Source organism: Zeugodacus cucurbitae, chromosome 6 (assembly GCF_028554725.1).
Source record: "Zeugodacus cucurbitae isolate PBARC_wt_2022May chromosome 6, idZeuCucr1.2, whole genome shotgun sequence".
In the NCBI taxonomy this organism is placed as follows: domain Eukaryota; kingdom Metazoa; phylum Arthropoda; class Insecta; order Diptera; family Tephritidae; genus Zeugodacus; species Zeugodacus cucurbitae.
The window spans coordinates 8,645,141-8,669,458 of record NC_071671.1 but is presented as its reverse complement, the minus strand read 5'-3'; the positions used below and the strand labels follow the sequence as shown (position 1 = coordinate 8,669,458).

Genomic DNA, 24,318 nt, shown 5'->3' with positions numbered 1-24,318 from the left:
TGAACTATTACAAAAATTAATAGCATTGAAGATAGAACGATTACGTGTATGTGAATAGTGAATGATATTTTGATGGTTCCATGAAAAGCTCCATACCACTAGCAGAGAAATGCGATAGACGTGCCCTAGATTTGTTAAATAACATTGTCGAATGAGAGTTACAAATAAGTTTTTTTTTTCTAATTAAGACAGACATACACATATGCATGTATGCAAGCATGCCTGAGTAGGTTGGTGCCGATATTTTCAACTACATACGCGTTATATAATAAACTAAATTGAAAATGGAACATTTGTTTTTCGTTACGTGCGAAATACTAATTTAAATTTGATTTTATCTCTTTGTCTTGTAATTGTAACGTTTACAGTTTTGGACGTGTAGGCGGCGGAAAAGAGTGCCTCAAAGAATCTCACAGCTAACATATTTGTCTCGCCAGTCGTCGAAATGCATACCCGATAGCCAAAAGCGTTCTCGTAGCGCTAAATTTGTTATGCCTCTCCTTCCCGCCGCACTACGCACGCTCCCCATTCCTCTGTTGCTTACATTAAATACAATCGCCCTCTACCTCCTCCTGATTCACATCCTGATCGAATTCATCGTCAGCGGTAGCCTCCTGGTATTGTTGATACTCGGACACCAAATCGTTCATATTGCTCTCTGCCTCGGTGAACTCCATCTCGTCCATACCCTCGCCCGTGTACCAATGCAAGAAAGCTTTGCGCCTGAACATCGCCGAAAATTGTTCGGAAATACGCTTGAAGAGCTCTTGTATGGCGGTTGTATTACCAATAAAGGTGGAGGACATCTTCAATCCCTTGGGTGGGATGTCACACACGGCCGTCTTCACATTATTCGGTATCCATTCAACAAAGTAGGAGCTGTTCTTATTTTGTACAGCCAACATTTGTTCGTCAACCTCCTTCATGGACATACGACCGCGGAACACAGCAGCGACAGTCAAGTAACGACCATGTCGAGGATCACATGCGGCCATCATGTTTTTGGCATCGAACATTTGCTGCGTCAATTCGGGTACGGTCAGCGCACGGTATTGTTGCGAACCCCGCGAAGTGAGCGGCGCAAAGCCGGGCATAAAGAAGTGCAGACGTGGGAAGGGTACCATGTTCACAGCTAGCTTACGCAAATCGGCGTTCAATTGACCGGGGAAGCGCAAACAAGTGGTCACACCGGACATAGTAAGCGATACGAGATGATTGAGATCGCCATAGCTGGGGTTGGATACCTTCAGTGTGCGGAAACAAATGTCGTACAGTGCCTCGTTGTCAATGCAATAGGTCTCATCAGTGTTCTCCACCAATTGATGTATGGAGAGCGTGGCATTATATGGCTCGACGACAGTGTCAGAGACCTTGGGTGAAGGCACCACCGAGTAGGTATTCATTATGCGATCGGGATACTCTTCGCGTATTTTTGAGATGAGTAAGGTGCCCATACCAGAGCCAGTACCACCGCCCAATGAGTGCGTCAATTGAAAGCCCTATGTTGAGTAACCATAATTAATATATTGTATGTTGAAACACATTGTGCTTGAAACTTACCTGCAAGCAGTCACAGTTCTCGCATTCCTTGCGCACCACATCCAAAACATTATCCACCAATTCTGCACCTTCGGTGTAATGCCCTTTAGCCCAGTTATTACCAGCACCCGACTGGCCGAATACGAAGTTGTCTGGACGGAAAAGTTGTCCATAGGGGCCGGAACGCACCGATTCCATGGTACCTGGCTCGAGATCGAGTAGAATGGCACGCGGCACATATTTGCCGCCAGAGGAACGCGTCACGGCTAGAAAGGAAAACAAATAATTTGGAAGATAAATAATAAAGAAGCGAAGAAAACAATAGAGTGAGAGTAAGTTAATGACATGCGAATAATAAATATTTATTTATTTATATGGTTAGAAAATGAAAGGTGCATAGAGACTGTCTCGAATAGTTAGATTGTATATAGACTTATGCAGAAATATGTGCCAACGGCATTGGAAATTGTTAAATTATGTACCACATAGTCTCCCCTACAGCTTTGACATTGGTGACGTGTTAATATTAAATTAATTTCTTTTTGTTCCAGCCTATGCTATAAATCATAATTGAAATTATCAAAATGCATGGCACGTGCGCATACCTCATTTCTGCGCATGCGTGCCACTGCAACCAAAGCGATAGGAAACATGCTCAGCGTTGTCCAAAAAAGGAAGTGTGCGACAAAACTGTGGGGACAATGACAGCGATTGAGGGTATCGCCGCTTTCTTAGTCACAATTTCGATGCCAATTCCCATTAAACTTGCCACTGGTATTGATAGTCAACACTTAAAGTTAAAGGCCGGCATAAATCCAATGGAAGCATAAACAAAAGCAAGGGTTTTTCATTATTTATACGATTATTGTGATGTCTACATAATGATTCTGACTGTCTCTACGACAACAAATAGTAGAACTGCACTTTAAAAATGTCGTATTTCCATAAAGGCTAAAGGTAAAAAAGAAATATCAGTTCAGCGAATACCCTATCTATATTGCCGAGGTGCTCGTAGTTGCAAATATTTAAATAAATATTATTTATTATTCTTTCTTCTCATTAGAGCAGTTTATTTCATAAACTTATAAATTTATTTTTTTTTTATTTCTTACCCGAAGCTTCATTGTAGTAAACACTGACTCGCTCCAATTGTAAATCGCTATCGCCATTGTAAATTCCATTGCTGTCAATTCCATGCTCTTCCGAGATGATCTCCCAAAACTGTAATAGAAAGAAAATTGAGAATTATAATCCATAAGATCATAAGCGTATGCGACTATAATTGGATAAAACAGGCGGCACTTGAAGTTCGCATCATTTTAAAGAGAAACATTCGATTTTATTATTCAATATATTTTCTAACGAGTTAGATACATCCATTATGAAGATCTTCCAACTTGTAATATACTTGTCTTTTGCAGCCCTTTCGCACAGGAGTTAATTGATCAATTAACCGCCTTTTGGTCGATTAAAGCGCTGATTTGGCTCAACTTATGTACCATAAATTTTAATCTACATTAATTTTTAATCGAATACAAATGGAGTTTTCCACGCTGAAAATCTGATTGTGGTTTTTGATAAAATAGCAATCTGCTGATGATATTTATCAACTTCTTATGAACAGTAAAAATAACAAGTAAGAAAAGGGTAAGTTCGGGTGCAACCGAACATTTTATACTCTCGCAATTTATTGAAGAAATTTAACCAATAGATATATGCGGAATAAAGCTCACCGTATTTTTGAAAAACCTATAATTAGGTATATGGGAGCTAGGAGAAGATACTTTTGAAAAACCTACAATGAGGTATATGAAAATGTTATGACCCGATTTTAATAATTTTTGGAACAGAGACACACTATTAGAAGAAAACTATTTCCTCTGAATTAAATTGAGATATCTGACAGATTTACCCATATTTTCGGTTAAAATTTACTCTTAGGCGCTGAGTTCAACATGTTCGATATCTGGGGCCTTGAAAAGTTATGGTCCGTTTTCGATGATATGCACTAATTGTGTAAAGTTTTATTCCGTTATCTTCATTGGTTCCTTATGTTTACATTATAAAGTGAAGGAATAAGATGGATTTCAAAATTGAGTTATAAGGAAAGTAGTAGTGGTTGTGAACCGATTTCGCCCATTTTTTGTCCGTGTTATCAGGTTGTCAAGAAAATATTATATACCGAATTTCATTCGAATCGCTCGAGTAGTTCCTGAGATATGGTTTTTGACCCATTTTGTAAAAAAATCTGAGTACAGCTCCCTTCTGCTATTTCTTCTGCAAAATTAAGTGTTTCTGACGTTTTTCGTTAGTTAGTTAACCCACTTTTAGTAATTTTCAACAAAGCCTTTGTATGGGAGGTGGCCGTGGTTATTATCCGATTTCAACTATATTCATGGTGTACGGTAGGGTATGTAAGAGACCCGACTGCAGAAAGTTTGGTTTATATAGCTTTATTAGTTTGCGAGTTAAATACAAATAACCGATTTGTGGGCGGGGCCACAACCACTTCCCCAAAAAAATTACATCCAAATATGCCCCCTCCTAGTGCGATCCTTTATTCCAAATTTTACTTTTATATCTTCATTTATGGCTTAGTTATGACACTTTATGTGTTTTTGGTTTTCGCCATTTTGTGGGCGTGGCAATGGTCAGATTCTGCCCATTTTCGAACTTGATCTTCTTATGGTGCCAAGGAATATTTGTGCCAAGTTTCCTCAAGATATCTTAATTTTTACTCAAGTTACAGCTTGCACAGACGGAGAGACATCCGGATTTCAAATCTACTCGTCATCCTGATAACTTTGGTATATATGACTCTATATCTAACTCTTTTAGTTTTAGGTGTTACAAACAACCGTTATGTGAACAAAACTATAAAACTCTCGTAGCAACTTTTGTTGCGAGAGTATAAAAATGTATAACAGCTGTTTGTTAATTGAGTAGCCTGCTGTGCGAAAGGCAAAAACTGGTTTCCCAATTATAAGCTTAATGTATTACATTAATTTGGCTATGCGAAAAGGCTATAAGCCTCAAATGATTACCTCTTCATTATGGCTCTTTCAATGAGTGTTCTTTTCAGTTCTAAAAACAGAAAATAGTCGCTGGCACCAAATTTGGAGGAAACGGTGGACGCAAAATCAATTTGAAGCACATTTAAACTTGTTACTGTTTTGAGCGATTTATGAAACGATGCATTGCCTTGTCTTCTTTTTTCAAGATTTGGACTTTAAAAAGATCCAATAATGCTTTCTTCTAGTAAATTTTCAGAAAACAAGAAATCATTTTCACGATTCGAATTCGTTTCATCATGTGAAGTCCACTAGGATAACTGCTGATTGGGATCATAGCTTCTGATCTATAAATTTTGAGCTCTGCTTTTTTTCAAGAATTTGATATTAAATAGTTCAAATAGTACTTTCTTTTAGGCAATTTTCAAAAAACCAGCAAACATTTTCACGATTCGAATTCGTTTCATCATGTGAAGTCCTCTACTATAATTGCCGATTGGGCGCCTAGATGCTGATCTATGAATTTTGAGCTCTGCTTTAAATCATCAGTTCGTGGTAGTGTTCGGTCGATTACGAATTCGTAAGGCATCCAATTAGCTCGCTCTCATAAGAAAGATATGATCTTTTTAGTGTGCCTAGTGTCTGCCTAGTACATAGATAAGCTTATTTGTTACAAATAGAGGTGTTAAGAGTCTTCGAAACAATTACTTCTGAGCTAGAAGGAACAGTAAAATATAAATTCATTATTTAAGAGATCTATAAGCTTGTTGTTGCAAGTTCGTTGGTAACTCACAGTGAAAACATTTTTGTTGCAAAAATAATCTATCTAGGATACATGCTCTGATTTTGTTTCATTAAAGATTTCACTCAAATGGCAAGGAAAAATATATTTTACAATTCTAATCTGTCATCTGTAAACAATATTGTAGCAATTAGCAAAAGCTTGTTTTTAACTCATTGAGCTGTATTGAATATATTTGGACTTAAGCTTTAGAGCTCGTTCACCAGATTTAAGTGCGTGTGCGTGTTTGTGCGTCTTGATTTTAGTGTACGATACTTATATAATGTTAACTTATCTGTCGTCTGTGCTGAGTCTATGCATTTTAGGCTGCAACCATATTTGGGCATAAATTACACACGTACCCTATACAGCAAATGAATACGGCTGACGTCACTTATTGCTTCACTTGCGTATAACTAGAACGTCTTTGCTGATATCATGGCAAAAAAAAGTTTTCGAGAACTTAAAATGTATTTTTTTAATTGAAATTTCGAAAATAGAAGTTAACCTGGTATAGGCATAACATATTACATCACAATAGAAAGTGAAGGAATACATGCAAAACTTTAAGATCAAAAAACTTCTAGAGTTATTTATAAACCTACCGGTTCGAAAAAAGAGAAGTTGACTGATACAATTTGGTTGTACTATTATGGTGACAAAATGGAAAGACATTATGACTCAATAGACTGCAATGCAATGTTTGACTTGATCCTACATAATAAATCCATACAAAGTTCAAAAATTAAACATTGAAAGATTCATGATTTATGACTCTCCAATACACACACTTATGTAGCAAGTAGATACATTTATATTTATAGTTGAAATGACAGTTTATCGCCTCCCTAAGGCTCCACCACACACCTAGTTATGTACGAAACACTGCGTTGCCCTGATTTAGAGCTAAATTTAAACTAACGGTATCTGCCCATATCAACACAAATATGCTCAATTGTGTGTGTGTGCGTTGGTTGTCAGCTAAAAATGCTTTCCGGTAGCGATCGAGTGGAGTTTCCACAGCCTACCACTTGGGCACAGTGGCGCCTTTCCCCCAAGACAATTTAAACTGGGAACGCGCCAACTTTCCTCATTGCATTGCATGTGTCTTCTCCAAAAATAGCTGCGATATGTGAAATGCATTTGTTGTCGCCTCTTTTTTAGACGACCAGCGTAGCGATCTACATATATGGTAGAGGCTAAAAAAGCAACACTCCGCTCCTGGGGAACATTTCTGGCTGACAAATTATATGTAGATACATAATTTCAAAAATATCACAGCAAAGTGCAACACTGCGAGTCAACTCATGCAATGCGTTCTGGGTGTGCAACAAACACATTTGAGGAGATTTGAAAATAAATGCATGGCGGCTGACGCAACATCGTGGAAATTTGGTTACAAAGCATTTTTTACATATTCGAAAATGTGGTTTCTGGTGCTATAATTACTTGTGGTTGGCATGAGTCATTTATGCACTGCAGAGTACATACTTTCTTAAAAAAAGTATAATACATAGTATTCATGTACTCACTCACATTAAGTTTGTGGTTTTGAAAACTTTATCAAAATTAAATGCAAGACCCATTCGAATAAATATGATTCTTCAAGAATTTCTAATGAAACAGTTGCAAATTCCATGACTTGAATAGAAAGATTATTTGTATTCATTGGATGATTAGAGATTTATATGATTCTATATAAAAGGACTACTATGTTCCTCCATTTAAGTTGAAAAGTCACATGATTGTCGGTTTTGAAAAATCGAAGTTCTACTGCACTTCGCAGCCATTTCCGTTCAACATTGACATGAGTTCTAGAAATTTCGTCATTCTGTCACTATCTTCCCGAAAGTCGGTCGCTTTCAAACATCTCTCATATATACTCATAGAGTAAGTTCTGGTAATATGGCATAACCATTTTTTTATTCATAACTATGAAGGTATGATTCCGAAACTTTCGAAATTCGAAACACATCATCACTGAAATATTGGCTAAAAGAACAAGAAGAAGAAGAATGTCTTTTTCCTTTTTGTGCACTACTGACAGCCCTGTTTCGTCATCGTTCCAAATACGAGTTGCCAGCAAGTTGAAAAACGAAAACACATTTTGTCGTATGCATCCTTTTGCACGGTCGGAAGAAGTGGCGGTTGGTGAACGCAAGCTCAATATATCCCGATGTCGTTTACAAAATCCGTATAACCAGTCTTCACCCGCAGATTTTGCCAAAACTTTGGATTTATTAGGAATATTGTTTTTTTAAGTCAATTTGGAATGCAAGGGTGACTCCATCTTCAAAGAGTACCTTACAATATCACTCTCTATTTCTATTTCTGCTAAAAAGTGGTTTTCTGACAAAGTTTTGTTTTGCAAGCAGTTCCTCTGATGATTCGTTGCTTCAAGCCATACGCACTTTCTTTTAAACTTTTCTGTTTTAATTTAATTGCGATAAGTTATTTATCAGTTAAAGAACTAAGTTTCATAGGAAAATCCGTTATAACTTAAAAAAAAAATTACTTAATGTTGTGTCCTCACAAAAATTATACCACGAGCAATCCCGTGTTTTTAAGAAATGAAAGAAAACTTGACAACTTTCGGAAATGTCACCAACTTTGCTTTACTCTTTCCAAATTTCACAGCTTTTGTCGTAATCGGCGTTCCCACAGAGCACTTAGATTAGGAGAAAAGCAGGTGTACCATAATACCCGAAGTTACTCTACAAATAACATGTCAGCAAGTCGAATCCAACAATTTAAGAAAATCATTCAAAGATTTAAATATGAAGATTATATTATATTATTATTATCAAATTTTTGATCAAATCATATTTTTAAATGAGAACCCCATAATTGTTCCATGTCACTCTAACTAAATAGTTGACAATATCTTACTTTGTACTACTTGTCATAATCATTTATAGCACTAAGTAGATTCTAAAATCTTTTCAATATCATTTAAGATGCAGCGAGCTGCAAGCCGTATAGCAGGTACAATTTGTACAATTTCGGTTATCCGATATGATACGGTTATAATTACCACAATTAACGAAACGCTATAACGGAAGTAAGCAATTAGCTAGCATGCTGATACCGCAACATATAAGAAAAGTAATATTCATGGTAAATGATTTTTCTAAAACATCATTTCATTTATCGCTGCAGATAATAGTGCTTTTGTGTGAGTTAATCTCCAATGGCAATTAAGCGACTTTAAAGTATGCTGTGACGATGTCTTTGTCAGTATCGCTACATTGAATGCACTTACCCCATTCTGAATGGGTACACGTTCACAGCTGGATGGAGTACTCACATTGCTGCTGTATGAGTGTGCGAGTGTAACGCATCTCGTTCTTTAGAAACCAGATATGAATCAGCAATTGAGGGATTTCTAAACTAATTTGTTGCAGTTGAATGTTTTGTGCATTACACCACAGAGATTATGATTTTACTTTGTATACTATTTGGTAGTCATTGAAAGCGTTGGAGAAAATATAGTGGCTGCAGAGTTCAAGTACTTTGGAATTGAAAGATTTATGTTCATAAAATTGGAAAGAAGCAATCAAATATCGTAAATATTTCATAATTAGTAGAATATTGAAGAAATAAAGTCAGTTGAAATTCAAAACTATGCACTTAAGTTTACTTAATACTAATTTGGGTGGGTACATGCTACTTAAGTAAACAATGGGTATGAACCTTATGACTATATGTTTACTAATTGCGGAAGCCATTTTCCAGTCAATTGATTCACGAAAATGTGAAAATACCGTTTGTTTTCAACATTCGAATGATTTTGATAACTAATTTTGGGTATAAAATTTTAAAATACAGTACATACATATGTACATATATCATGTCAAACACATTTCTTCAAATTTTGAAGCTCAATGATCTGTTTAACTGTTATTATTATTATTACAATTTCTTATTGAAGCTTGCAGTCTGCGCTTTGTATCTAATTGGGCGTCAGCTAAATTAATTACTTAGCAGAGCTCATCTTTTTCTGCCAAATGAATTCCGAATTCGTGCATTGTTGTCAAGTAGGCTGCTTACGACCAAAAAAAAACACAAAAAACATGTATAACTTATATATAAGATATGTATGTACATAGATACATATATGCCCATCTAATTATAAGAAATTATACAAGTCTACAACTTGTGTCTACAGCGCGCGGTTTTTTTGTGTGCAATTGTTTTTTTTGTTTTTTTTGGAGAAAGTGTTTATTGCCGCAATTAAAACAAATTAACAATGCTGGAAATGAGCAAAGGTTTACTGCCTACTCGTTATTTACAACTACAAAATATCATTTACTCAACTGCTTCCAAATGTATAATGCACAGTATGTTTGCCATAATTTTTTTTTATTCAAATAAGGCTTAAATTATTAGAAAAAAAATGATTCGGAAAACAACAAAAAAGATTAGTAAATGAACGAAAATTTTGCAACAACATTTGAATGGTCTCTAAAGCCCTCAAAGATTTCGATGACCATTTCATTATTATACTCTCGCAACAAAGTTGCTACGAGAGTATTATAGTTTTGTCCACATAACGGTTGGTTGTAAGTCCTAAAACTAAACGAATTAGATATAGGGTTATATATATCAAAATGATATCCCCGCCCCTACTAAGTTTTTCGTACATATCTCGCAAACTACTAAAGCTGTATCAAGGAAACCTTCTAGAGTCATTTATTTTAGGTACTACCTTATACAGTCCAAAAATGGAGGAAATCGGATTGTAACCACGCCCACCTCCCATACAAAGGTTATGTTAAAAACTACTAAAATTGGGTTAACTCACTAACGAAAAACGCCAGAAACACTAAATTTCACATAAGAAATGGCACATGGAAGCTACACTCAGATTTTTTTACAAAATGGAAAATGGGCGTGGCATCGCCCACTTATGGGTCAAAAACCATATCTCAGGAACTAGTCGACCGATTTCAATGAAACTTGGTTTGTAATAGTTTCCTTACATCCCAATGATATGTTGTGAAGATAGGCTAAATCGCTTTACAACCACGCCTACTTCCTATATACCAGAACTTTGAAGACAATCTGAATCGTTTACTTTACAATATATAAAGTAAGTACTAGTGAAGATATCGGTGCAGAACTTTGCACAAATACTATGTGTACACACTATGTAATAGTGTGGCAGCCCCATTCTAAAAATCGGCGAAATCGGTCCATAGGTTTTTAAGGCCCCATATATCGAACACGAGGACCTCGGTGCTTCTAACCTAATATTATGGTTTCCAACTTTCAATGGGCTTTATACAATACATATGACGAATATGTGGGTCAAATTGTGTATTATATTAATAAAGTAAATAAATAAATTGCGAGAGTATGAAATGTTCGGTTACACCCGAACTTAGCCCTTCCTTACTTGTTAACATTAGTTTTACCACTCTCATAGCCTTTTAATGTTTTATTTAAAACAATTCTATATTTGCGAGTTAAACTGTGAGTATAACCAGTAGCCTTATATTAGGTCTCCAACTTTGCTTCCGCCGTTTTCCAATAGATGTCTCTAGTGCTTGACCCACTGGTCGATTAAATCAATTTTATTTTTTATATCGATCTTGGACATTTGTGTCAACATTAACCCAACAAAATATTTGTAGAGATCTGTTTGCATCCCAAACTTATTCTCAACTGAAATGTCACTTGAGCCGAATTCTCGACATCTGCGGCAAATTTTGCTTTTCTTTTTTAATTCCAAGGAAAGTGCGGCTGAGACTCATCGAATGCTTTCGGATACGTACGGTGAGGCTGTCATAAGTGAAAATCTTAAATTTACAAAAAAAAACGGCGGAAGCAAAGTTATAGACCTAATAGAACATGATATGTTTTCTTTCTTCAAATTTGAACATTCCAATTTTATTACCGATTCTGTCTTTGAAACAGATAAATATACTAAAAGAATCCACTTATAACTTATTAAAGGGTTAGGTGGGTTTCACAATTCCAAAATTTGCAATTTTTCTTATCTTCTTAAATAGTACAATATGTCATATATCGATCCGAGTAAAATTCTAACAGAAACACACTTTGGAGGTTCCGCCCATCAGGTCACGTCAGTTTGAATGTAAAACTTTACTTCGGTGTCGGTGGATACGATATCTCGAAAAGTTAAGAAGTGATTTTGTTCAAATTTTGCACACATCTTCGGAATAATATTAACTAGTTAATTACCAACGATTTTTTATATTTTTATTATAACTATTTTTTCGACCGAAAATTGGCCAAAAACGTGAGTTTTTTTGGTTTAAATTCTGTCAAAATACAAATTTTAATATTTTAATTTCTCCTTTGTATATTTATTAGATTTATCCAATTACTATAGGATATTTTTAGTTTATTGTTGTTAGATGAACCAGTCATGAGTTATGATGTTTACGGCAAGAGCTTTTTTCAGGCACGTCATGGGAGATGAGGTTCCAACGTTTCAAGTATTTATGTTTCAAGTCTATATGTACGCATGTTCCTCTAGTCCTCACCACTGATGTCTTCTTATTAATTGAACCGCCTACGATGTCTTTAAGTATATTAAAGGAGTACTCATTAACTTACAAATGATATTATGAGGCAGTTGCATTTACTGCTAGACACTTGCTGTTGGCCAACTCTACAGATAGCGCGCTATTTACAGCATACTTCTTGTAGAATTGCCATGTTAAAAATGCGTGTATTTTTAGTTTCTCTCGCATTTTACTGTGTTTTACTTGAATTTTTGATTTCTTCCAACTTTTCGCTACTTGCACAAATTTACATTCACGTTGCATGCAAGTCGGCATATACTTCATATACAAGTATGTAAGTATGTAGGCAATACACAAGCATGCCGGCGCAAGTGTATGTATGTTTTGCCACAGCCGGTCATTGGCCGTTGTCTTCGGTTGCTGGTTGCTGCTGGTCGCTACTTGGCGTTGTCTGCTGCGCTAGCTTGCTGGTTTGGGTGTCTTGCGCTCGCCACACCAGCACCCGCCGCTGTGTTAATTTTAATTAGAGGGAACAGTGAAGCGTAAAATAAAGAAAATGCGCCCACTGTACTTTAGAAAGGCCCTCAAATAATGAACATACACCAACTATGCATACACATGTGTGTGTGTGGAGAGATTTCCCACCCAAAATGATCGCACTCAAGTGGCGTTAAGTAGCGGAAAGAACGGCGGTAGATAGTATCGGCCGGTTTTTTAAGTGCGATAACCGCATGCCGTACAAATATACAAATGTATGTGTGTGTGTGTGTATTTTTTTATATGTAAGTATGTGCATATAGCACTACCGAAGTGTGTATTGAAGCATTAAATATGCAATCGATGGCCGGCACTGCCTTGTATTTGCCGCCATCAGCCATTGTTTTCATATTTGGTTATTGGAAATTTCACCCTTTTGAAGAGTACAAGTGTAAATTGAAAGTCTTGAAATTTTGTTTATAACTCATTATTCTTTCTTCATTATTGACCATGTCAAGCTAATGCTAGAAAGTGCATTAACCAGTTGTTTGTTTAATAAAAAAAAACATTATTTGCGGTAAATGCAGTTTGTTGCATGCAACATTGTATGCGTGTTCTTGTCAAGTGGGGATGCCGTCTCACTTAACTGCTGAAGTAAACAATATGCAACAAAAGATCATTACTCAGTATGATATAAAAAGTGCATTACATTACGGCGGACCTTAAATTTTCAGTTGAAATAATCGAAACTAATATATCCACTTTTTTTCATCTGAAAATTCCACTTTACGTATGTACATATATACAGGGGAACTTCCATATCTCGAACTTCTATAACTCGAAGATCTCCATAACTCGAACTTTTGAATTGGCAATATAAATCAAATTTCATACAAATTTCCTTTCATAAATCGAACTTTTCGACCAGGGCATAATACAAAATATAAAATTGTACTACCGAGGCAGAATATTAAAGGAGCCTCTCTATATCGTAAGGAGGCGAACAAAAAATATGATACAAAGGCATGGGATACAGACGTCAAGAGCCAATCAATAGTAAACAAAAACTTTATTCGAATTAAATAAAGAAAACTGTGTAAATATCTATATTTCCAAAAAATATACAATTCTATAATTCGTAGTCTCTCTATCTCGAAGTTTTTTTGTGGATTGTGGTGACTCGAGTTAGAGAATTTCTACTGTACTTATATTTGAAATTTTTGATATTGCAGAGTGAGTGAAAGGCTGAAAAACAAATTTAATTTAAATACTTTAGTGCCACCCTAAGGTGCATTGTGTTAAATTAATATGATGGGATCACTTTTTAATGTCATAAGAGCCCTCTCGTTAGCAGACGTCTGGAAAGCATATCATAACAGTAGAGTGCTAATACTGAAGATATGCATTTTTCATACATCTGTCTACGGAGAATATATATGTATGTACATTAAGAAATGCTGTATATACTGTATAAGATGCGAGCTAAAGCTACGACGGACACTCATATCGGAGTCATAATAGGAAGAAATGTTGAACGTAGTACGCGAATTATGGTTTTTAATTGTTCAGACTCAGACTGTTGTATACACCCACACTTCCCACAATATAAAGAAAGCATGAGCCCTTTCGATAGTGTAAAAAGTCTAATGAATATCGCTTAAGGTGTTACAAGGGGTTTTGTCGGGCCTATTTTCAATATTTTTTTTCTATGTAAAAAGTTATTTATTTAATTCAAATTTTTATACCCTGAACAGGGTATATTAAGTTTGTCACGAAGTTTGTAGCACCCAAAAGGAAGCGTCGGAGGCCCTATAAAGTATATATATAAATGATCAGTATGTTGAACTGAGTCGATTTAGCCATGTCCGTCTGTCTGTCTGTCTGTATATATACGAACTAGTCCTTCAGTTTTTGAGATATCGGTTTGAAATTTTGCAGACGTTATTTTCTCTTCAAGAAGCTGCTCATTTGTCGAAACTGCCGATATCGGACCACTATATCATATAGCTGCCATAAAAACTGAATGATCGGAATCAATGACTTGTATGGAAAACTTCCGCATTTTACTACTACACCGAAATTTGGTGTGAGTTATTGCTCATAGAAATAATTTAATCTCCGAAAAAATTGTTCAGATCGGTTCACTATAGCATATAGCTGCCATACAAACCGAACGATAGGAATCAATGGCTTGTATGGAAAATTTTCGCATTTGACCTGGTATCTTCACGAAATTTGACATGGATTACTGCTTAAGGTAATAATATAATCTCCGAAGAAATTGTTCAGATCGGTTAACCTTAATGTTTCTAGCAAACAACGCGACTAAAAAGAATTAGTAAAATGTTTTCTTTTTTTTTACTTACTTTTTCTTACTTTGATTTGCTTAAACACATAGTTACTAAAAGAAATGCATCTGTGAAGGGTATATTAGCTTCGGTTAAGCCGAAGTTAACGGTTTTTCTAGTTTTCTGTCTTATGGATACATATTTAAAGAGTGATTTCTGAAAAAAAAAAAAATTAAAACTCCTCCATTGTGACGGCATTTCCGGTGACTCCTCGGAAAAAAGGTGGGTCCGCGTTGTCAGCATAACTCCTGACAGGATCATCCAAAATGAAAAAACAATATAATAAGTGTTCTGGTAAAAAACTCGTGCTTGAACGTAGGAAAAACAGAAATACTGAAAATTGGAATTTTGGCAGCCATTCTTCCAAAAAAAAAAAAATTAAAATTTCGGTCAAATTTGCTTGACATTTTGTTTTTTTTTTAAATAGTTGTAATTGAAAAAAGAAACAAACCTTCGTTCAAGCACGGGTAAATTCTATCTCAAACACCCATGCAAAATTTCATCAAGATCGGTTGAGTAGTTTTCGAGAACATTTGACAACCGACTTTGAAAACTCGGTTCCGAGAAAAACGCGTTTAAAGTTTGGAGTAACAATAATACCTGACTTGGAGCGGACACCTTCCAAAGGCTGTATCTCTGAAACTATTATTCGGATCGACTTGAAAATTTAGGATAACATTATTGAGATGTTGTAGAAATTAATACGCAAAAAACAAAAAAAAAAGATTTTTTGAATCCACGAAACCCATGTAACCCCTTAATAGCTTAAGAACAGAAAAAAATCCCTCTCAACGGAAAAATATATTTATTTTTATTAAATAAAAAGTTACTAGCTGTAGTTGAAGGGCTGATAACCGCAAAAGTGATCAAAAGGATTCCATTTGATTTATGGAACTGGGATACATGATTGCCTTGTTGATCACTCCCCAAACAATTTTCACAATTCATCTTCGAAGCAAAAATATTTCTGCGCTACAGTGATCTTTCACATTTCTACATCTGCAGTCATTCCCTACTTGGTATAAACCTAACAATCCTTCAATTTTAATTAGCTTTAATTAATTGTTTTGGCTGATAATTTTGTATTTACTCCCTCCGCTTTCCTCTCCAACTAACTACTTTCTCACCAAAACAAAAACAAAGACAATCATTATCTGCATCAGTTTGAGATCGTATGCCTTGCATTGCAATCTTTTCTTTCAACATCGACATGAAATATTTCCAAATCACTGCACAATGTATGATACTTGCAGTCGGACGCTGCTGCAAAAATATTGCGCCCATACACGTAAATGCACTCTTATCTGCGCTGCGCACACGCACAGCCACGGCTGTATTTATGTATGCGCGACTGGCATTCGAATTGCTTTGGTAATGCAATTGTGCTAATATAATAACGAAAGAAATAGCGCGGTCGACTGCAAGTAACCTCGAAAACTCCTCAGCTGGAAATATCCGCGCCAGATTAGAAATTCTTTCAAGTTGGAATTATGAAAAAAAAACAATGCAGGCGCAATTAACTGATGCCAATTGTAGCGCCGTAAAATACGTTTCACTATGATATGTCATACTAACATACATATATCCAGCCGCCGTGAAATGCAATTGTACATAATATAATCGCACAGGCGAAGTATACTCGTATATTTCTATAGCAACCTTTTCGCACAGGAGTTAATTGTTTAATTAATCATATTTTACTCTGTAAGTTGTTATCCACACTGTAAATTTGGCTGTGATTATTGATAAAATATCAATCAGCTGATGAAACTTACCAACTTCTTAGGAACAGCAAATAGAAAAATGTATAACAGCTAATCTTTAATCGAGTAGCCTGCTGTGCGAACGGCAAATACTGGCTTCTCAATTATAATCTTAATGTATTAAACAAATTTCGCTGTATGAAAAGGCTATAATGCAATAATTAAGGCTATATGAGGAGTAACTCAAACAAAATCACTCATAAACTAGTGAATAATGAGAGAGGTTTATCTCTTAGAAATCTGCAAAATTTATTCTTCGATGTCATTCAATAAAAGGACGATCCCAGAAAGTTACTATATGAGTCCAATCGCTATTAAATTAAAAGAAATATATATATCCATCAAAGTGGATTATGGAACAAAATTGAACGATCGATCGGTTACTCTCTCAAAACTTTGCTTCATATTACACTGCCTTGCTCCGAATATAATTTGCGGTTTTTACGATGTTGCATTTTTACATGTTAAAACTGAACGTCATCTGTTTGTAAACTTTGCTTTGTGACTTGGACCATATGCTATATATGTATGTAAATATATATGTATGTATGCAACTTTAAATGCATTCCTTATGTTCTTGTTTCAGCGATAATCGTTATTGGAGTTGCAGATAATTATTTACATGCAATGAAAAGAATACGTTTCATACGTTACAACCATAATTCATGACAATGACAATGAACTCGAAAGAAGCACGCAAAGCTCATTAATAGCAGCAATTTGTTTATGCCTCCGATCTGGAGCAGGGTTAATGTTGCATATGAAATCAAATAAACACTGATATATGTATACCTATAGAGTGTTTTTAACTTTTATTTCAAATAAAAGTCAGAGATATGAATGAAAGGATTACTCAAAAATTGTGTGACTTTCAGTGATTTGACAGAACATATAGTCTTCACAGCTATGCTCAAAGAGTACCAGCAATTTTTACCTTAGCCTCTATCTATCTCATATCTCTAGCCTAACAAAATTAGATTTTTCACAAATTTTTCAAGTCTCGTCGATTGTGGATCAGTCGATGTTTTGTCGCCATATATAGATCATAGACATAGACACGTACCATAAAAGGTAGTGTAGCATTGGCAAATCTGTGAACCTAGGTGATCAGTATTCAGGCCCATTTCTTGCTGGAGCATATAAACTCCACTATACAATAACTTCTAGATGATAGGGCGCCTGTAGAGTATTTTGAGCATTGATATAGCTATAACCTTTTGATATATTTAATGTAAGAATGATAATTTGTCAAAGTATACTTAAGAAGAATCCAAAATAGTTGTCTTCTACAACTCTCTTTCAATTACAAATACGTAATATGATTATTTACTCAGATTACTAGCAGTGAATATTGTAGTAATTAAATCCCTGAATATAAACGAGTAAAAAGGGGCTTCGTTCCAACTTTGGGATCACAGTTGGACATTCGTTTCTTCTGTATTACGTTCATTTTTATAAAATTTTGGTTGGTTAAAAAAAATCAAAAATAACTATTTTAGGATCTGCTTTTCATCTGTCAAATCAAATCAAAAATAAGTAAGTTATAGATGATAACTATTTTAGGGACTATATTTATTTTTACTTTAAGGGAAAAATATTTTCATGTATGAGAAGTCATAATGAAATAAAGAATTTCAATTTCAGAAATTATATGAACTATATGGAAATTGTACTGCGCTAGCAAGACAACGATTCAGTTATCTAGGGGCTCCACAGTACGATAGGTTAGAAGTGATATCGTCAGTAAGGCCTCAAAATCTCTCAAAACTTGTGTCAAGCGCTGGCATCCTAAACAATGACTACTACTCGGGAAATACGTGACGGCACTCCATCTGGTATCGCTAAGGACCGTAACTAGTCTATGTGTTGACCCACCTATGGTTACTTTTCAAATTACAGTGGAACTTCCATAACTCGAACTGCTCTAACTCGAAGTTCTCCATAATTCGTACTATTGAATTGGCAATAGAAGTCAAAATTCATAAAAATTACCTTCTGTAACTCGGAAGTCTCTCTAACTCGAATTTTTTTTTTTGTGGATTATGGTGATTCGAGTTAGAGAAGTTCCACTGTATATATATTGTTTTTTTGGCTTCACGTAACTCCTTATCTTTTGTTGAACTCTCTTCAACTTCAGAACAGAACTGACAGCTCATCTTGTGGCTTACCACTAATTAATAATATATTTTCAAAATGAAAGCGTAACTTTGTAAAGAAGACCTATAAATTGAAGCATGAACCCAAAACACTTATTTCCTGTATATTTAGATGTATATTTGTAAGTATCATCATGTTCAAACTTCCTGTAATTTGAGCTCGTCCTGTGCAACGAAGAATACCAATTGTTTGTATGGACAATACTTCCGCATGTCACCTACTGGCCGTTGAGTCATGCTGACACATTTCACTTGCCAATGGATCATTGCATTATATACAGTTACATGCATGTGTCAAAATATACATAATATACATATACATATATATGTAGCTAAATAATTTTATTGCACTTGCTACGTCGTGTCTACTTGGGTTATTATTGTCTGCATTTTATTGTGCCAAACGGAATATTCTTATCTTTGCGTGTCATTGCACAAGGTTATTAAGAATTTGCATTGCCATGTGTGTTCATATGAATTGTAAATATATATATATTCCTATATGTATATGAAGATTTGCATGTACATGTCTTGCGAATGTGGTTAACTGCACACACACATATCTGCACTTGGGTGCATTACATGTGTCATACATATGCATGTATGTATATTATGTGTATGAGTTCTTGATTTCCCTACTGCACACTTAACACCCAAATTCTTACAAAAAAAAAATCCCTGGAGTTAAGGTTCAAACTTGAAATACTTCGAACCCAGACCTCGAGTGTTCTTCGCTCTTGCGCTGTTGTGGTAATTTGAAACCGAAGAGTTGGCGTGCATTATGTACTTAATATATGATATATGTATATACAGTATATATGCAACTGCACATGTGTTTATATATGTATGTATATAGCTCGTTTTGTTCGACGATATGGTTTCTCAAATGGCAAGCCGTTTCCGATTACGTTGCTGTACATCAAAATATGGTTTTTAGGCAACTAACTTTTAACATATGACAGCGCTCACTTACTCATATATGTACATATATGTAAATATGTATGTGTTGATTGCATTTGTTAGATAAAGAAATGTGAGATTGTTTGCCAGACAAATATAAAGTAGTCGTTTGAGACATGCTGATGCATTGAGTCTTTGAAAAAGTATAAATAATATGGAGTTGATAAATAAATCAAAGTGCTACTATATATATGCATATATATGTATATGCAAATATACATACAGTTAGTGGAAATTATCAATGAAATTTGATATCGGTAGCTGTAAGAAATTACTTATTTAGTTGGACTTTAATCAATATTTCAACAATTGTATAGGAAAAAAATGAGATATACATACTATATAGACAGAGTCTTTGAAAGTCAACCGAAACCCGAAAAGTGATTATTCACCACACCAATTATTTTGATTTATATTTGAATAAACAGAATTACTCAAATACAAATATTTCAACCTTCCATAAGCAAAGCATTCATATTTATTCTTTTCTATTATTTTCAGTATTTTTCGTTCGACAAAATAATGGACCTAATCATAGCATCCGTATCGATAAAAAAATGGTTCGATTCGATCGAAAATTTTTACTTCGAAATCATTGAAATCAATAACAGTTGAAATCGATAATAAAATTTACGTTCACATTGAACTCACTTATCGGCTCGAAAAAATGCATTCCGCGGCTAATAGATGTCGCTAATTACGAAATCATTGAATTCGCAAAATCGAAAATTTTGGTCGAAATCTATTCTTTGCTGAGTGAGTTGTGGAAATTTAAAAGAATTAAACAATTTGGAAGTTTTTGTTAAAACAATTACTGATGTCGTACTAAATTATGTTTAAAATGGGTATTTTAGAGATAAGAGACAAAAACAGACTAACAAAAATAAATTAAAGATGTTTAAAAGAGATATAAAGTTGCCCCCACAAAATAGCGAAAGAATTTTCTCAAAGAGCCTCAGGCGAATTAAATATTTTTGTAAGAAATTTCACAATAATTAAAGGTCAAATTTAATTTTATTTAACAAAGTAAAATACAGATTAATGATTGCATGAACATTTTCGATCGAAAATCTCTATCGTATCGAAATCGAGTTCGCTGCGTATTCAATGGCCCAATATTTTTAGAAGAAATTTCATAATAGTTAAAGGTCAGCTTTAATTTTTTTTAACAAAGAAAAAAAGCACAACATTATCAAATTTGTCGCATTTGTCGATACCAATGATTAGACCCAATTCAATGCGGACATCGACAAATGCGATTCAATGATTAGACCCAATATTTTTCGCATAATTTTTTCCAATATATAATTTAAAAAATAATAATAAATGGTTGCTCGAATTGCCCGCATTCCCGGTATAATTAACTGGCTGGCCCAAAACTATAGATACATTGAGTCTAAGTATTCGATTCGATCCGCATTTAAAAATCTTAAAAATTTTGAAATAAATTTTTCAAAATTCGTTTTTTTTTTTTGAAAATCATTTTAGTGTTTGTGGTTTCATGGAATTGTATTATTTTGTGATTATTAAACTCTGGCAAAAAAAATATTAAGATTGTAAATTTTTGCTCAAATTTGTTTTTCAAGTGTGATCAACATTTGACAGATAAGTATTTCGGGATTCACTATTGTTTCACTTGCTAATCAAGTTTGTGTCTATTGTTATTTTTTAAGATTTTCTAAAATGTGAGTCATTTAATTCCGCGTAAAAAGTAAGAACAATAATTTAATATTTATTATATGTAAATAAGCGGTAGAATTTTTCCGCAGAAAAATGATTTAAGTGAGACTGTATAGAGGAGCGCTGGAAATTACTCACTTCTTCAAGCCTTATCAAAACGAATATAATTGTAAACTTGCTGAGAACTAAGTGATAAGTGTAATTAGTGAATAATGTAGACTCTTCTGTAAACACTCGTCATTTTCGCTGGACTTTAGATTTAGAGAATTAAACACGAAAAAAATGAAAAATAAGCGACAATGTCGAGATATATCGTATATGGCTTCACATATTGATAAAGGCAAATTTGTAAATTTGTATTGAAATGGAAATATGCATAAGTGGGTTTTAAAGGATTTACGCAGAGAATCATATATTACAATCATATATTATTATGTAGTATATGTATTTATATAATGTAAGTCATATTGCATATTACATACATATATACTTTAGTACTATAACGATAAGCTGTTTCCTGCCTATGTTCATCCATATAAGTGTACTTATGTATCCATATGTACATACATGTTTGCTACATGTTTGCTTTCCAGACAGCCGCCGTCACAGGCCTTTCACTCACATGTGTGGGGGTTAAAAACACACAAATCTTTAAAGATCACACGAATTCTGTGTGTTTTGTTTGTGTATCTTATGTTTGTATGTTTATAATTCAGCGATGTGCTAAGAGATCAGTTTATTTATTTGTTGTTAGAGAAGCTGTTTATCGCAAGTAAGCAACAGTTAAATTCAATTTGAGGCCTTTAATTGGCAAACAAAATATTTGCCTTTTCGGCACTCGTTTGGACTTTAAAAGTGAAATGATGAGGCACTATCAGATAATCTATTAATATACAAACATATATATGTAGGTACATATAATTTAATTATAGCACTTTTGGAATTTATAGTAAAGCAATAGCAATAAATATGTTTTCTTAATAATTTTAAAACAAAAATATAATTAAATATAATTTAAAAATGAAATTAAAAAAAAAAATATAATTAAAAATAATTTTTAAAAATTTGAAATAAAAAATATATTGAAATATAATTGTTTTCAATAATTTTAAAACAAAAATATAATCATTTATAATTTTTTAAAATATTTAAAAATAAAAAATATAATTAAATATAATTTTTTAAATAATTTAAAAATAAAAAATATAATTAAATATAATGTTTTTCATAATTTTAAAACAAAAATATAATTAAATATTATTTTTTAATCAATTTAAATCAATAATAAAATTAAATATAACTTTTTAAACAATTTGAAACAGAAATATAATTAATTATATTTTTTTTTATTTAAAAATAAAAAATATAATAAAATACAATTTTTTATTATAATTTTAAAACAAAAATATAATTAAAAATAATTTTTTAAAAATTTTAAATGAAAAATATAAGTAAATATAATTGTTTTTAATAAATTTAAAACAAAAATATAATTAAATATAATTTTTTAAACAATTTAAATCAAAAATATAACTAAAAATAAAATTTTTCATAATTTTAAAACGAAAATATAATTAAATATAATTTTTTTTAATAATTTTGAAACAAAAATATAATTAAATCTAATTTTTTAAACAATTTAAATCAAAAATATAATTAAAACAAAAATATATTTTTTTTAATTAAAAAAAAAATAAAATTAAAAATATTTTTTTTTTTTTTTAAATACAATTAAAAATATTTTTTTTTTAATTTTAAACTAAAATATAATTTTTCACTAAAAATTCTCAAAAGTGTAAAATAAAAAAATATGTAAAAATTTCTAAAATAAATCTGTAACCAAAAGTGCCTACTCGAAGTTCTTTCAAGCACTTGATTGTGTGTTTAGTCTAATATTAAATCAAACCAAATTATATCCACCTTAATGTTATAATCATTATTACTACGAATATTACGATTCGAATGCAATTACATTTAATTTTCTGTGGAATTTCAAAAATGCTGCTTTGCGATTTTTCAATTATGTACAGGAATCCCTGACATTGATTTTCAGCGGTGTTGAGATCATCGTGCAGCCTCTTTAACAATATTGCAAAGGCGTTTGCGCACGTACAACTGAAAATGTATAGCTTGCCACATATGAGCGCACATACGCACAGCATATGCTTGACTTAATATTGCCTACTGAAAATTTAAAAAATTGCTAAGGAAACCCGCTGACAAAACTGGATTTTTACCAAATTACCAAAAAGTGCGCAAACGCGCTTTTGCCACAGAAATTCTACGATCCGCACCGCAAAAGCACAACACGCACCGAAAACTTAACGCAAAAAGTACAACAACACGAAAATAAAGCAAGCAGCAAAAGCAATTGTAACAAAGAGAAAAAGCAAAAAAAAAAAAATAACAACAACATGAATGCACTGCAGCCTGCTACAAAGTGCGCGCGCCTAAAATGCAACGAAAATTTGCGAAAAGAAATAAATACAACCAAAAACTTTGACTGACCGAAATTGAAATTAAAATGCAGTGCATTTTTCAACTTTTTTGCTGCTCGTATTTCGTACGCCGCTGACAATGCGAAAAAAGGAAACTCGCTCGAGTGTTCGAGCGAGCTGACCGGAGTTGGGCTTTGGAACAACAGTCGAATGATCGTCGATCGACTTTCGAGAAATTCCCACTTACCTTAGCACCGATTTGGTTGCCACATTGACCGGCTTGCAAGTGCACGATTTCCCTCATTTTGCAAAAAAAAGTGGATTTGTTGAGCTTTTACAGGAGTTCGAAAGTGTTGGCTGTTTTGGCCTTGTGTGCTTCTGTGAATATCCTACGCGTTCCTTGCGTGATTTTCGTTTGTAATTTTAATTGATTTGATTTTCGAATCACACACCCGTTTGGTATATTTTCAAAAATATATGTATATGGATATTGTTGTTGGTATATCCTGCGCACAAAGAATAAATTCCGGTAATACTTTAATATAAAAATTGTTGGAACAGAGCACGGCACAGTTGTGGGCAAAGCACTTGGTGACAACTCGACGTACGAAACTGAACTGATCGTGTGTGGAATGCGCTGTGCCAGCATGTAGCATTCGCCGGTTGCCGGC

The 24,318-nt window shown here is 33.8% G+C and overlaps 1 protein-coding gene across 1 annotated transcript; it reads right to left on the bottom strand.

The window, feature by feature from the left end:
• Positions 1-303: 303 nt before the first annotated feature.
• Positions 304-24,281, bottom strand: LOC105216320 (tubulin beta-3 chain). Its single transcript, XM_054233246.1, has 4 exons — positions 23,895-24,281; positions 2,652-2,760; positions 1,561-1,805; positions 304-1,499 (listed from the first exon to the last, which is right to left on the bottom strand). Exons 1-4 carry the CDS (start codon positions 23,949-23,951, stop codon positions 546-548), a joined length of 1,365 nt encoding a protein of 454 aa, XP_054089221.1. The 5' UTR covers positions 23,952-24,281; the 3' UTR covers positions 304-545.
• Between the last annotated feature and the right edge of the window lie 37 nt (positions 24,282-24,318).